At 45.4% G+C, this 13,322-nt stretch overlaps 1 protein-coding gene and 1 long non-coding RNA gene across 3 annotated transcripts; one reads left to right on the forward strand and one right to left on the reverse strand.

Annotated features, from left to right (window-relative positions):
- Positions 1-111: 111 nt before the first annotated feature.
- LOC145718395 (uncharacterized) lies at positions 112-3,036 on the forward strand. Its single transcript, XR_014141778.1, has 3 exons — positions 112-705; positions 1,508-1,644; positions 1,993-3,036. It is a non-coding gene; the product is annotated as an uncharacterized LOC145718395 (long non-coding RNA).
- A 689-nt stretch (positions 3,037-3,725) lies between these two features.
- LOC145718394 (dynein axonemal heavy chain 11-like) lies at positions 3,726-12,775 on the reverse strand. 2 transcript variants are annotated; one of them, XM_081809886.1, is made up of 5 exons: positions 12,136-12,775; positions 9,381-9,563; positions 9,186-9,301; positions 4,368-4,480; positions 3,726-4,002 (listed from the first exon to the last, which is right to left on the reverse strand). In XM_081809886.1, exons 1-5 carry the CDS (start codon positions 12,361-12,363, stop codon positions 3,827-3,829), a joined length of 816 nt encoding a protein of 271 aa, XP_081666012.1. In that variant the 5' UTR covers positions 12,364-12,775; the 3' UTR covers positions 3,726-3,826. The 2 variants fall into 2 exon arrangements, with proteins under 2 accessions (XP_081666012.1, XP_081666013.1); XM_081809887.1 differs by lacking the exon at positions 9,381-9,563.
- Between the last annotated feature and the right edge of the window lie 547 nt (positions 12,776-13,322).

A 13,322-nucleotide genomic window follows, 5' to 3' on the forward strand; every position in this document is an offset into this window, starting at 1 on the left:
GAGCAGGGAGCCCGATGTGGGACTCGATCCCAGGACCCTGGGATCACGACCTGAGCTGAAGGCAGTCGCTTAACCAACTGAGCCACCCAGGCGCCCTAAAATATTTTTTATTAAACTGATTTGGAGGGAGGCTTTGTGGTGGTACGCATCATTTTTTAGATGAGGCAGCGTCCTATTACTTAAGGTAGTATTAAGAGGTTTTTAATTGCCAACATTTTAACACCAGGAAATTGTATCCTAAAAAGACCCAGATCGCCGGAAGCTGGGCCAGAGCCCAGTGCTGCTACCTGGGGCTCAGGGCCATTGGGCCCGTCACCCCCTGCGGGCTCCTCCTCCCCTGCCTCAAGGCTTTCTGCTGGTCTCTCTGATCATGTCCTTCCTTCCAGACTCCTCGCCCGTCTTACCTGCCCTGATGTGTTTCTCTGGCCCCAGAAGGAAAAGTGCTTACAGGCTTCCCGAGGGCGCTGTGGTCTGTGCCAGACAGGCCGTGCTGCTTCATGCCCGCCCCGTGTACACCCACCGCACGCGGTCTGAATCCCCGCCTTCCTCCCTCAGGGCAATACCTGCCACCAGTGCAGGCAGAAGACCATCGACACCAAGACCGTGTGTCGGAACCAGAGCTGCGGGGGGGTGCGAGGACAGTTTTGTGGGCCGTGCCTGCGGAATCGCTATGGGGAGGATGTGAGATCTGCGCTGCTGGACCCGGTAGGGACAGTGTTCGCCTTTGTCATGAATTGTATGGGCGGAGGGAAGCAGGTTGAAGGTGGGGCTCCCTGGGCCCTTGATCGGGGACCTGTAGCTGCAGAGCTCAGTCTACCCCTCAGCACTCTAGAGGAAATGAAAAATACGGCTTCCTTCTGGAAAGAGAGCAAGCTGACCAGTAGGACAGAAGAGAGGAGGGCATTTTCCAGGGTCAGAGCCACGCTTTCTTACAGTTCTGGTTTGTAAGGTGGACCTATGTGCCTGGCCCTGGTCTAAAGTTTTTTCTCTGTTAATGCAGTTGACTGCTTCAGGTGTTCCTAATTCGTTTAACCTAGTAAAATAGGTATATACCCTCCCTGTTCCTCGGTTCCCTCTATAATTAGGACACATGCACTTGAACCTGGGCAGTCTAAGTGCCCTTAGTTAGCCCCTGCCCTGTGTACGGCCTCTTTACTGTACGGGGTGAATACATCCTGTCACCAGTTGGCAGACGAATCTGTACTACTCAGGTGAAGTGGTTTAGGAAGTAGAAGAGGTAGAATTCACACCTAGGTCTCACTGCTCTTTTGTACTCCTAAAATTCTGCACAATTTTTGATTGTCTAATTTTCTGGGTTTCTGCACATGTGGGACGCTGGGGTGGTCAACCCGTCTGGGCCTTTGAAACCTGTGAAGGAAGGAGACATGTTGGGCACTCTGTGCCATCTCCTAGAAGGAGCCTGGGCCTCACGGTGGGAGGGGAAGCTTCGTGAGCCGGGCTAGAGCACAGAGGTGACGGTGGGGGGGATGGGGTGCTGCTCTTCCAGGATTGGATGTGCCCCCCCTGCCGCGGGATCTGCAACTGCAGTTACTGTCGGAAGCGTGACGGCCGCTGCGCCACAGGAATCCTCATTCACCTGGCCAAGTTCTACGGTTACGATAACGTTAAGGAATACCTGGAGAGGTAGGTCTCCCAAAGCAGAACAGAGGCTGTGATCCCCAGAAACCCTCATGCGAGGGCCAACCATTCCGTGTCTGCTCGCGTGGGAGAAGCTCAGGACTGCCGGTTCCCCCCCCCGCCCCATTGTGTAGAACAGACGGGAAACAGCGTTGCCCTCCAGAGCTCAGTTTTGGAGTGAGGCATGGGGGCTCCTGCACCCTGGCTGCAGGGTCTACTGTCACGGAAGCAGGACGAGGCAGCAGAAGCTCTGGCGCTGGGCTCCGTACTCTGGGTGGGGGGTTGAGCCTGGAACGCAGCTCCGTTTGCCTCCATGCCCCGCGCACTAATGCCTCCGTGCCCTCTTGCTCTCAGCTTACAGAAGCAGCTGGTAGAAGACAACTGAGAGGAGGACCGGCCAGCTGGACCTGCCATGCCACTTGGGCCTGAGATTTCTTACAGTTGTGTTTTTATACAGAAATTCTTTGTAGATCTAAATACTATTTTTTTTAAGATTGTTTATATGCTTAAAAAGATTTCTCAGGAACACGGCACAGCAGCGGAATCTCTATGCATGTATCCATAGGCCCCTATGTATAGTGAATTGTTTAAAAGCATCTGCATACGATGAAAAAAAAGTTTAAATGGGGTGGAGTTAAAAGTCCAGGTAAGTTCCAGAGAAAACCTAGTATAAGCAGCTCTTGCCTTTGACACTGTTTATCTGTGTGGCCTTGATCTTTACCTCCAGTCCGGGACCACATAGTTAACCCTTCTCGGGGTCATTGGAATTTAAAATTACAAAGTGCAATTAATCGTAGATCTTGAGAGTAGTAGAGTTTTATTTTTATGAAAACGTGAATAAACAGGAAGTAGGTTACCGCTCAGAGGGCGGCGGGAGCGGCTGCCCACAGTGTAAGCATGTCAGGGCTAAATCTTAATTTAAAAAGATTTTGTTTAAGGTCTGCAAGAGCTAAAATCCCCCTTCACTGATGGGGAGACTTTATTAAGGATGGTGTTTAAACAAAAGTTAGGGAGGAGGGTCTGTAGCTGTCAGTAGAAGGACCCCCCCCCCCACCCCTCACGCCTCGAGCAGCAGAGCCGCGCCTGCCAGGACCCACTTGGCCGTCTTGTCTGAGCTCTTCAGCCGGAAGGTCCACACGTAGTTGGAGCCCCTCATTTTGGTCTTATACACGGGGCATTCATACGTGTCTTTGGTTTCTTGTCTGTCCGTGGGGATGGCTTTGGCAAAGATGACTGGCATCACCGAGGTGACCTCCTTGAGGCAGGCTTCCACAATGCTTCCTGACTGCGTGTCCCATCGGGCACCTGCCGCAAAAGCACAAGGGTTGCATAGTATGACATGTTGGTACCGCTCCTCTCCCTGTTGGAGGCAATAAATGTTTGGTTGTTGGCACGTTACTGCTTGTCAGGGGCTTTCTTACCGCAGGGGGAGGGTGGGTTAGCTGCTCCCCACCTGCCCCGCACACCCTGGAGGCAGAAGTCACGGCTCCACACCTCCGCTTACCTTTGAATAAACTCAAAAATAAAAACGTATTATAGGAATCCAGGCCCAGTAGAGCCAATGAGTTCCTCCTACCTTAAAAAGACAGAAGTCTCTAATTCAGTACATTCCCTCATCACCCGCCCCCCCCCCCCCCCCCAGAGATTCACAATGTGCACTGGCATCTTCAGGGTTTAAAGAAATCTTGTAGTAAAGTAGCAATGAAGTTGCTTTTTTTAAACTAAGATTTTGAATTAAATCTGCATCTGTATCTAGTGTGACCACCACAGGGTAATTTCAGGCCTACACTGAGTTAAGTGACAGCCATCCCCCTAAATGCCTTAAAATTTGGCTCACCTTGAACACAGAACCCAGTGTAAAATTTTGTGAAACTGGGAAACGAGATAACTAAGCACTAGATACAAGTGACTGCGAGCAGAGAGGTGTGGGCAGGGGAGTAAACAGGGCAAACACCAACCCGGACTTAAGAAAGGTCCTTCATGGGTGCCTGGGTGGCTCAGTTGGTTGAGCGACTGCCTTCGGCTCAGGTCATGATCCTGGAGTCCCGGGATCGAGTCCGTCATCGGGCTCCCTGCTCGGCGGGGAGTCTGCTTCTCCCTCTGACCCTCCCCCCTCTCATGCTCTCTGTCTCTCATTCTCTCTCAAATAAATAAATAAAATCTTTAAAAAAAAAAAGTCCTTCACGTACTAACCATACAGGTGCTCCTCATGGTGTAGCTTACCTTCCATGACGAGCCCATGGAGATAGGCACCTTCCCGTGGAGGATGGCCGTAGTCTTCCTTCGTTTTTTTGGTGACATCAACAGTCAAGCATGTTTTATCCAGTGGCCACCCGTTTCTTCGAGCCATGGTCTGCATGATTGCTGTGGGAGGAGAAGGAACAAGAAGATTCACAGGAGCCGGCAGCAGGCTGCCCACGGACCCGCGGCATGCTTCCGGCCACGGTGGGGGCAGGTGGCCGCACTAGACCAAGGCCAGCAGAGGCCTGCTCTGGTGGAACAGCCACACCCAGTAGGTTACGTATCGTCGGGGTTTTGCACTGTCGTGGCAGAGTGGAGCCGTTGGGAAAGGGACCACGTGGCCCTTGACAGAAAATGTTCACTGGAGTGAACCACATCCCACCTCACGTGGCCGTTCCGCTGTGAATTTTCCTCCCTCTCTCCTCCCCTCTCTGTACTGGCCCATGTGAGCACTGGGGAGCAGGGCAAGAGGGGCCAGCAGCCCTTACCAGTTAAGAAGGACTGAGGGTTGAAGAAGCCAGAAAGCCACACCACAGCCGGGAGGGCAAGATCGTGGGTCCAGGTTTCGAGTTCCCGGCATCGCAAAAGGAGGTCACTAAACCTGGTAAAATACAAGGGAGGAAGAAACAAACATGCTCTTCAGTGACAGTTTTCCAATAAGATGAGGTAGATTTGGGGGAAGATGGGATAGATACACCACTGATAACCAAGAAAATCCTTACCTAATGATTTGCAGAACACCGTCCCTTTAAAAAGCTAGATTTTTTTTTATTCCTGTTGAAATTTTGTAACTAGGAACAAGAAACATGGGAATGTGGAAAATTCATCTCCACTTATTGAATGATTTTAGGGATGGGTGGTGATCACACACAAGTGACAGGCTCCAGCGCAGAGTGAGGACAGGGTGCGCGGGAACGCAGGTGCACGTGAGGATGGGCAGGGGAAGGCTGCCGGGACAGGCAGGGGCGAGGAGACAGGTAATGAAGAGGAATAGCACCTGCCCGCCTCTGCATGCCTGTGGTTTGAGCAAGTGCTGTTTTTACCCAGGTTCTGAACTCATCGGCACAATTATGCAAGGGTGGAAGCCGACTCCCAGAGGCTATGGGAAAATGAACCTCTTTGATAAAATCAGACATGTCAAGCCTTGAAATGTAGAACTGAGGGCTGCCAGAAAGAGTGAGAAGCTGGAGCAGGGGTAGGAGATGGAGGACAGCCCCGCGATCAAAGCCGGCAGGCAGTTCTCCAGGGGGAGGACCACACAGGCTAGCTCCGAAGTTTTGTGGGACCTGGTTTGGTTAAGGATTACAAAAGTAGCAGGACTGACATTCACAGAGAAACTTGGGTCACCACCGTGAAAATTCCTGCCATCTTAGAACATGGCCCTTCCTGCCCCATTTAAATTCTTTCAAATAGCTGGTTTAGGGAAAACCTACTTGAAGATAGTTAAGGTGAAGAACAGGAGAAGCAAAGATAGGGAAAAAAAAAGACTTTTTATCTAAAAATGTTGCCACAGGAGGATAGGGATTGTAGCCAATTTCCAACAAGTTTATAAAAAATGATTTTGCCCGTACAAGTAGGATTAAGGTTTGGAAGTGATGAGGTAAGAAAAAGACATTAAGTAGAAAGATCTCAGAGTAAGAAAAAATGAAATGGGATGAAAGTTGAATACAATTCTAGGAAATTTGACTTTTCCTCAATTACAAATTTGACTCTAAAATCAGGGACATGCCATGTTTGAAGAAAATTTGGCCGCAAATAATCAATACTAAGATATATCTTAATATAGACCGAGGACAGAATCCTAGGAAAAAACACGAAATTTTTTTTTTTTTCTATAAATTAGCTGCAAACACCTCCCCAGTAGCATTTGATCAAAGAATGCCGGGCTGCCTACAAAGCCCCCCAATGATTGGGTTAAATTTTTTTTTATAACCCACCAGCCTGTCGTTTGAGGATGAAGACAATTGGTTATATGGTATAAAAAGCTGGCACCAAATCCAGCGAACAAGGTTGATAACCCAGCAAATAAAAATAGAGGAATCTGAAAAAAGGTCTCTTAATATGTTTAAATTCCTAAAAACTAGAGTAATAGTCATAAAAACAGGAATTTATTAAACCAAGTCTGGTACCTCCCCTGCCCCCAATATAAAGAATGTGGAATTGAAAACTGATTTTGGACAATGAAATTTTAAAAGTCAAGGGGAGACACAGTAAACTGGAAACAGGTTCCCCCCCAGGACCGACGAAATCAACCAGAATACAGCAGAGCAAGACATAGATTGAAAATACAAGATTTCAGGTAGGTAAATAAAATGAAGACAATGGGGGAAGGCAGTATTTGGAGAAATAAGGGCTAAGAATTTTTCAGAGTGGAAACAATAGGTAAACTTACACATTTATAACTACACACGGTACCAACGGGGATACATTTAAAAAAGTCCACACGTAAATAAAGTAGTGAAATTGCAAAACATCAAGGGTGAAGAGAAAAATCTTAAGAATGTCCCAGAGAGAAAAGATTAGTTGTGAAGGGATGACAAGTACATTTAAGAACAGTCTCATCAGCTATAATAAATGCTAGAAACCAATGGAGGTACCAAACCACAGGGCTGCGAGAAAATCATCGTATCCTAGAATTGTACATGTAGGTAAACTATTTTGAGCGAGAGTGCAGTAAGGGAGATTCAGATACACAAAGAACCCTATTTACTTCCCACCACATACCCTGAAAGCCCTTTAGCAAAAAGGTAAGAGGGCCCAGAACAAAGGAGCCCAGAATGAGATACAAAAAGCAACAATGAGCGAAGAAATCAATATATGTTGTTAAAGCAAAAATCATTGACTATATAAACAAAAATACTATGGTTTAAAATAAGGTTGAATTACAATTGCGGACCAGAGGAGGCTGGTGTTCAGAGGAGGTTAAAAGTGTTGACTTTACATTGTGTTAGAAAAATCAAGTGTGTAGGTTACAGTAAAGTGTCTCTGCTAAAATAATAGGAACTGTACAGGGATAAACATGGAATAAAGAAAACTATTAGGGGCACCTGGGTGACTCGGCTGGGTGTCTTTTTTTTTTTTTTTTTAAAGATTTTTATTTATTTATTGAGAGAGAGAATGATAGCATGAGAGAGTGGAGGGTCAGAGGGAGAAGCAGACTCCCTGCTGAGCAGGGAGCCCGATGCGGGACTCGATCCTGGGACTCCAGGATCATGACCTGAGCCGAAGGCAGTTGCTTAACCAACTGAGCCACCCAGGCGCCCTGGGCGTCTGACTCTTTGATACCCGCTCCGGTCTTGATCTCAGAGTCATGAGTTCCAGCCCCATGTCGGGCTCCACACTGGGCATGGAGCCTACTTTAAAAAAGGAGAAAGGTGGGGGAACCCAAACTATTAAATGGACAGAAGCCAGAAAAAATTGGAATAAAAGAAAAATACAGAAATTAGAAGGCACAAAATAAGATGGTGGAAGTGACTCCAATAAATTTAAAATTTATTGGAGTTATCATAAAATTTATCATAAAATTTAAGTGTAATATATTTTTGATTGGAAATAGAAAATCTGATTTTGGACATCCCCAGCATTCACAGAAAGCCAGTGAGTAGCTCTGCTCTGCTCTTCCCCGCCATGGTCCTTTGCTGCCATCTGTGTCCCTTCCACGTCGTACCTTCCGTTCTTATGTTTGCACACAGGCCACACAGCCAACACTTGGCTGCCTGGCGGGCAGTTCCAAGGTGCAGTCATTTGAAAATGTTTTAAGATTTTGTTTAAGTAATCTCTAGTACCAACATGGGGCTTGAACTCACAATCCAAGAGTCGCAGGCTCTACCGACTGAGCCAGCCAGGTGCTCCTCATCTGGAATTCTGATGGACCTTTCCAGTTTAAGGCTCAGAGAAGCATTCTGGTTCATGGTAAGAAGACAGGAGGAAAGCAAGGATAAAAAAATTTTGGTACGGAGAAGACAGGAATAGAGAGAATCTTTGAAACTTCCTGCGTTGACTACGAAGACCAAGGAGCAGTTGGAGAGAGCACTAGCCGTCAGGGAGCTATGAATTTCGGCCCCAGCTTTGGAACACCTCTTTGCACTCACACCCACACACTCAAGCAGTCAGATTTACTGTATACTGTAAATTTTTTTTAAGATTTCATTCACTTATTTGCCAGAGAGAGCGCGCACAAGCAGGGGGAGTGGCAGAGGGAGAAGCAGTCTCCCCGCGGAGCAAGGAACCCGATGTGGGGCTCGATCCCCGTACTCTGCGATCATGACCCGAGCCGAAGGCAGACGCTTAACTGACTGAGCCACCCAGGCGCCCCTCTACTATAGTCTTTTAAAAAAGTTAGCTATGAGGGGCGCCTGGGTGGCTCAGATGGTTAAGCGTCTGCCTTCGGCTCGGGTCATGATCTCGGGGCCCAGGGATCAAGTCCCGCGTGGGGCTCCCTGCTTGGCAGGGAGCCTGCTTCTCCCTCTCCCTCTACTGTTCTCCCTGCTTGTGCTGTCTCGCTCTCTCTGTCAAATAAATAAATAAAATCTTTAAAAGAAAAAAAAGTTTGAAAAAAAAGTTAGCTATGAGATGGCATTGGTAATCACTAGCTTCGAAAATAAGCATATGAAGTGACATGAAAGCAAACTCAAGTTGCCTCCCATGGCTATTTAAATAATGGTGGAATTTTATTACCTACATTTTTCAGATGATAGAAATTAGGAAGATCAGGTATTTTGTCCAGGACCAAACAGCTTAATAAGGCACAGAATTTGATTCTTGCTTATGTTAAGAAAAAAAAAAAGAAGAAGAAGAAGGTAGCGGGAGGGGAGGAATGAAGCGGGGGAAATCAGAGGGGTGGACGAACCATGAGAGACGATGGACTCTGAAAAACAAACTGAGGGTTCTAGAGGGGAGGGGGGTGGGAGGATGGGTTGGCCTGCTGGTGGGTATTGAGGAGGGCACGTTCTGCATGGAGCACTGGGTGTTGTGCACGAACAATGAATCATGGAACACTTCATCTAGAACTAATGATGTAATGTATGGGGATTAACATAAGAATAAAAAAAAAAAAAAGAATATTTTACAGTAAAAAAAAAAAGAATTTGATTCTTGCTTTGACCCTAACTTCTCACTGATTTTTGCCTTTAAAGCAACACACGGAAGAAACTCAAGTGAAAGTGGTGGTACTCTGTTTGCAGCATCACAGGCCAGGTATACTCATAAAGTACACTCTTCATAGTTGTTCCAACACAACTGTAACAGAACACTGAACCAGCACCCAGATGGATAATGGCAGGGGGAGCAGTGAGGGGGCAGCTTACCACTGGGCCAGGCTGTATGTAGATGGATAAGCCAGTTTGCTCCAAGTGTCTGGGACTGTGTCATAACTCAGCTGGGACTGCTGGGCTTCCATCTCAGGAGATAAGGTCAGCTCCCCCTTGCATGGAGAAGAGAGGCCACAAAGTCAGTGTCCCCCCACGTGGTGACGCCAGTTCTAGTACCACTGTTAAACTTACCTTGTAACCAAGGTCTAATTGTTGAAGGGACACACGGATTTCCCGCAGGAGAACATTCATCCTTTCACACTCTTGGAAGCAAACAAGAACATAGGGGCTTCTGTTTGAGCTTTTTTGCATTATCTCCACCATGTTGAACTCTTCTGGAAGTTTCTCCAAAAGGTCATCCAAAACATTCTTAACCTTAAATCATTAACACACACAAGATTGAGCTCGTCTGTGTTTCATTTTTAGTTACAGGGACTATGCCCTTGATTTTTCAAAGTCCCAGAATATATTCTACAACTCCTGAAGATGCTTACTAATGCTTTTAAAAGATAGCCCCTGCCTCCTGGAGATGGGCAGACAGGCACTCTGACTAGCTCAACTACCTCTGCATCAGTGCAGCCCTCCCCCCTCTGTAGATCCCATCAGGAAGGAGCTACTATTTGTCTGCAGTTTATTCACTGTTAGCATTTAGGGAATAGAACTGTCATCAATGACATTTCACTTGTACATAAAGATACAGTCAGAGGAAGTAGAACCCCAACGTTTAGGTATTACATTTTGTAATCTAATGCTAATTAAAGGAAAAAAAAAAAAACATTTGAAAAGTCACATGAACCAAAAATGCCCTTTAGGGTTGAGCTAATTCTGGTGAGTTTATGATGTTGCCCTCCCAACTGACATAGCCTAAAATTTTAAGAGCAGTTTGGATCCACATTTTCAACAGCAAGGGAGCCCCTGTCTTCTTCAATTATTGCCTTGAAGAAATAAAAGATTTATACATTAAAGATGTGAAAATGTATGTAGTACTTCAATGTACATATTTTTTCTTTTAATAAACTGGGGAAAACCAACAGATACCTAAAATAGACAAAAGTTTTAAGGGTATTGCCTGTCTTTAGCCTTAAGCAGCTTTCACTCTTTCCTCAGCTTCTTGGATTACTGCCTGTGGTTCTGATATCCTAATCCCAAATTGCTTTAGCACCCTGGCAGGTTATTTTTCAGGTCCTGAAATCTTAAACTTATCTGCAGCAGCTGTAGAAAATATGAAACAGTGTAGTAGGCAAGTTAGGTAGAAGAATGGCTTTTGGAATCAGCTGGAGCTTGGTTTCCTTCATTGGCCCTTTCTAGCTGTCTGACAAGTCAGTCACCTAAACCTAATTCTGGAATAGGGATCTTGATACTACTTCGAGCTATTGAGGATTAAGTGGCTTATTTGTAAAGCACTTCCTTTAGTGCCTAGCATATAGTAAGCACCCAAAAGAGTCGTCGCTACAATCTGTTTGCCATATTGAAGCATCTAAAGATCATTTGCTTTGCGGTTTCTGGTTTAATGGTCAGCTTCTTTGTTGGAAAGATCGAAGCCCCAAAACTAAATGAAGACTTCATCCATCTCTCTGCTTCTATTAATACTATAGCTTTTCCCAAATGGATGAATGTTTCCTTTTGTATCTTAAAAAAAAAAAGTCTAACATTCATACAAGGAAAATGTTAGTATAGAGGATAAAACACCCCACAACAAATCCTAAAGCCTCTAAATGACAACCAAGGGCCTCAACAAATGGCCCTATTTCAAGAAATAATATGGAAAATTCCTCGGACCTCACTATAATTAAATCTGATGGTTAGTGTTTTCCAACAACCCGAATCCTTGTCAATCAAATCCTGATTAAATGGGGGAGGGAAATAAGGGCTAATTTATCTGGGGGGTGGAATAAACTAAATGTAAAAAAAAAAAAAAAAAGCATTTGATGTCTACTTCTCATTCCTGTCATTCTAGGACAATATATACCTTCAAAAGAATAATGCCAGTCTCCCAAGATAATGTAAGAAAGACACCATAACAAAATGACAGAGCCAAAAAACACAGAGTGAAAGGCAAGTCACAGATTTGGAGATGTTTGCAATACAGCTATCTGAAAAAGGATGTATGTTTAGAGTCCTTACAAATCTGTAAGAGAGACATTGACAACTCAATTAAAAAATGGGCAAGCAACTGGAACAGGCACTTGATATAAGATTACATCCAGATGGCCAAGATCATAGGAAAAGATGCTCAGCATCACTCCTTGACTAAGGAACGCAAAGTTAAAAACCACAAAGAATTACTACCGTTAACACAACCCCAAGGACAGAGAACAGGTGAAACTTGCACACTGCTGGTGGAAGTGTAAGTGGTCCAAACACTTCAGAACTGCTTGGGAATATCTACTGAAGTTACACATTACACCCCACAATCCAGCAATTCCACTTCTGAGGAAAGAGGGGTGAGGAGTATGGGGGGACACCTCTGAAAGTTGCTTGTGCTGGTTGACAAAAGACTACAAGAATGTTCATGGCTGTGCTAAGTCAAAATAGTGAAAAACTAGAAATAACCCAAACATCCATCTACTGTAGAATGAATAAAGCATGGACTGTATATTCATACAACACAATACTAAACAAAAATGAGTCACTGGCCCATGCAACATGGATGAATCTCATAAATGTAGAAAAGGAGCTGGACACATATCAGTACCTATTGTATGAATGCATCCATTTGACACTGAAACACAGGCAAAGCTAGTCTATGGTGATAGAGGTAAGAGTGGTAGTTATGTCTGGACAGCAGGGGGAGGGATATACTGACCCCGAGTGTTGGAAATGTTAAGTATTTTTATCTGGGTGGTGATTATATGGGCATATGGAAAGGGAGAGAAAGCCATCGAGTTGTACACTTAGATCAGTGCACTTCACTGTTAGAGCTGAACAGAAAAGAAAGACCTTCTACCTTCTCTTCTGTGGACTGCCCCAGCTCCTCACTGATGAGTGCATTCCTGGGCTGCAGCTCCAGCAACGTTCTGAAGAGAGTGTTGGACATCACGGTCAGGAATTCTATTTCAGCATTTGGGTGGAGGCCATACAGTGCTGGACTTTCTGGAGGAAGCTTCTCCTCTATGTACTGATGGTAGCCCGAATAATCTAGATTAGGTGGGGCTGCAAATCCTGGTGCCAGCATAAATTCATCTTCAATCTTAAACCACAAAGGGAAAAAGTCCGTTATTACAAGTCTAAATGGAAATCAATCTTTGCATCCTAAGACACTTTGAGAACACTCTTGATAAGAATGTCCAGCGCAATGCTGGATGGGTAGCAGGCTCTCTAAAATGTTTCATGATGCTTTTGTAATTGATCATTTTGCCCCCGTGTATGGCACCAGGCTGACCTCTGGGGAGGAGTCCAAGGAACACACGCGAATCCTTGCCCCAAGGAGACGGGAGTCTGCAGTTTGCTTGGGGCAATGTGATACATGCACACAAAGGAATGACTGGGTGCTGAACCATCTATTGCGTACTGGTCACCCTGTCACATGCTCCAAGTCACTGATTCTCCCAAACCTCTGCAAACATTCTGCAGAGAGAAATCGAGCCTCAGAGTAACTTCCCCAGGCAAGAGGTTTGATTTAAATCTTAATTCTGAACTCACTTCAGTAGGACTCTATAGGCTTTGCTTTCCTAATGTACATACTTTCCACAGCACTGCTTCAAATTATTTTATATGATATATATGCATGTTATAAACACAGAGTTATATGTATACATACTGAAAAACAGGACTGTGCATATGTAACATTTTATAGGGCAGTATATACAAAGAGTCCTATCAGTGCTACCTCTTTACCTTTGAGCTATTCGGGGCAGAGTCAGTGTTGCTCATCTCAAGATCCACAGACCCCGGGACAGTTGCTGGCACATACTGGTGCTCAGTGAATGAGGTACAAGTGCCTCATGAATGAAAGACTGGACTGATAAGGCATTTATCATGCCCGTCTACTTCATTAAGGCTTGGGGAGAGGGTAGACATTCCATGTAGAGGAAGGTTCTTAACAAAGGCAATGTGAGTAGCAAGACCAAACCTAAATATGTGAATGTAGTTCTTCTAACAAAAGAATTTACGGACCTGGTTCTCTCACCAACC

This window comes from Leptonychotes weddellii, unplaced genomic scaffold (assembly GCF_054177405.1).
Source record: "Leptonychotes weddellii isolate Sample4059 unplaced genomic scaffold, ASM5417740v2 HiC_scaffold_1511, whole genome shotgun sequence".
In the NCBI taxonomy this organism is placed as follows: Eukaryota; Metazoa; Chordata; class Mammalia; order Carnivora; family Phocidae; genus Leptonychotes; species Leptonychotes weddellii.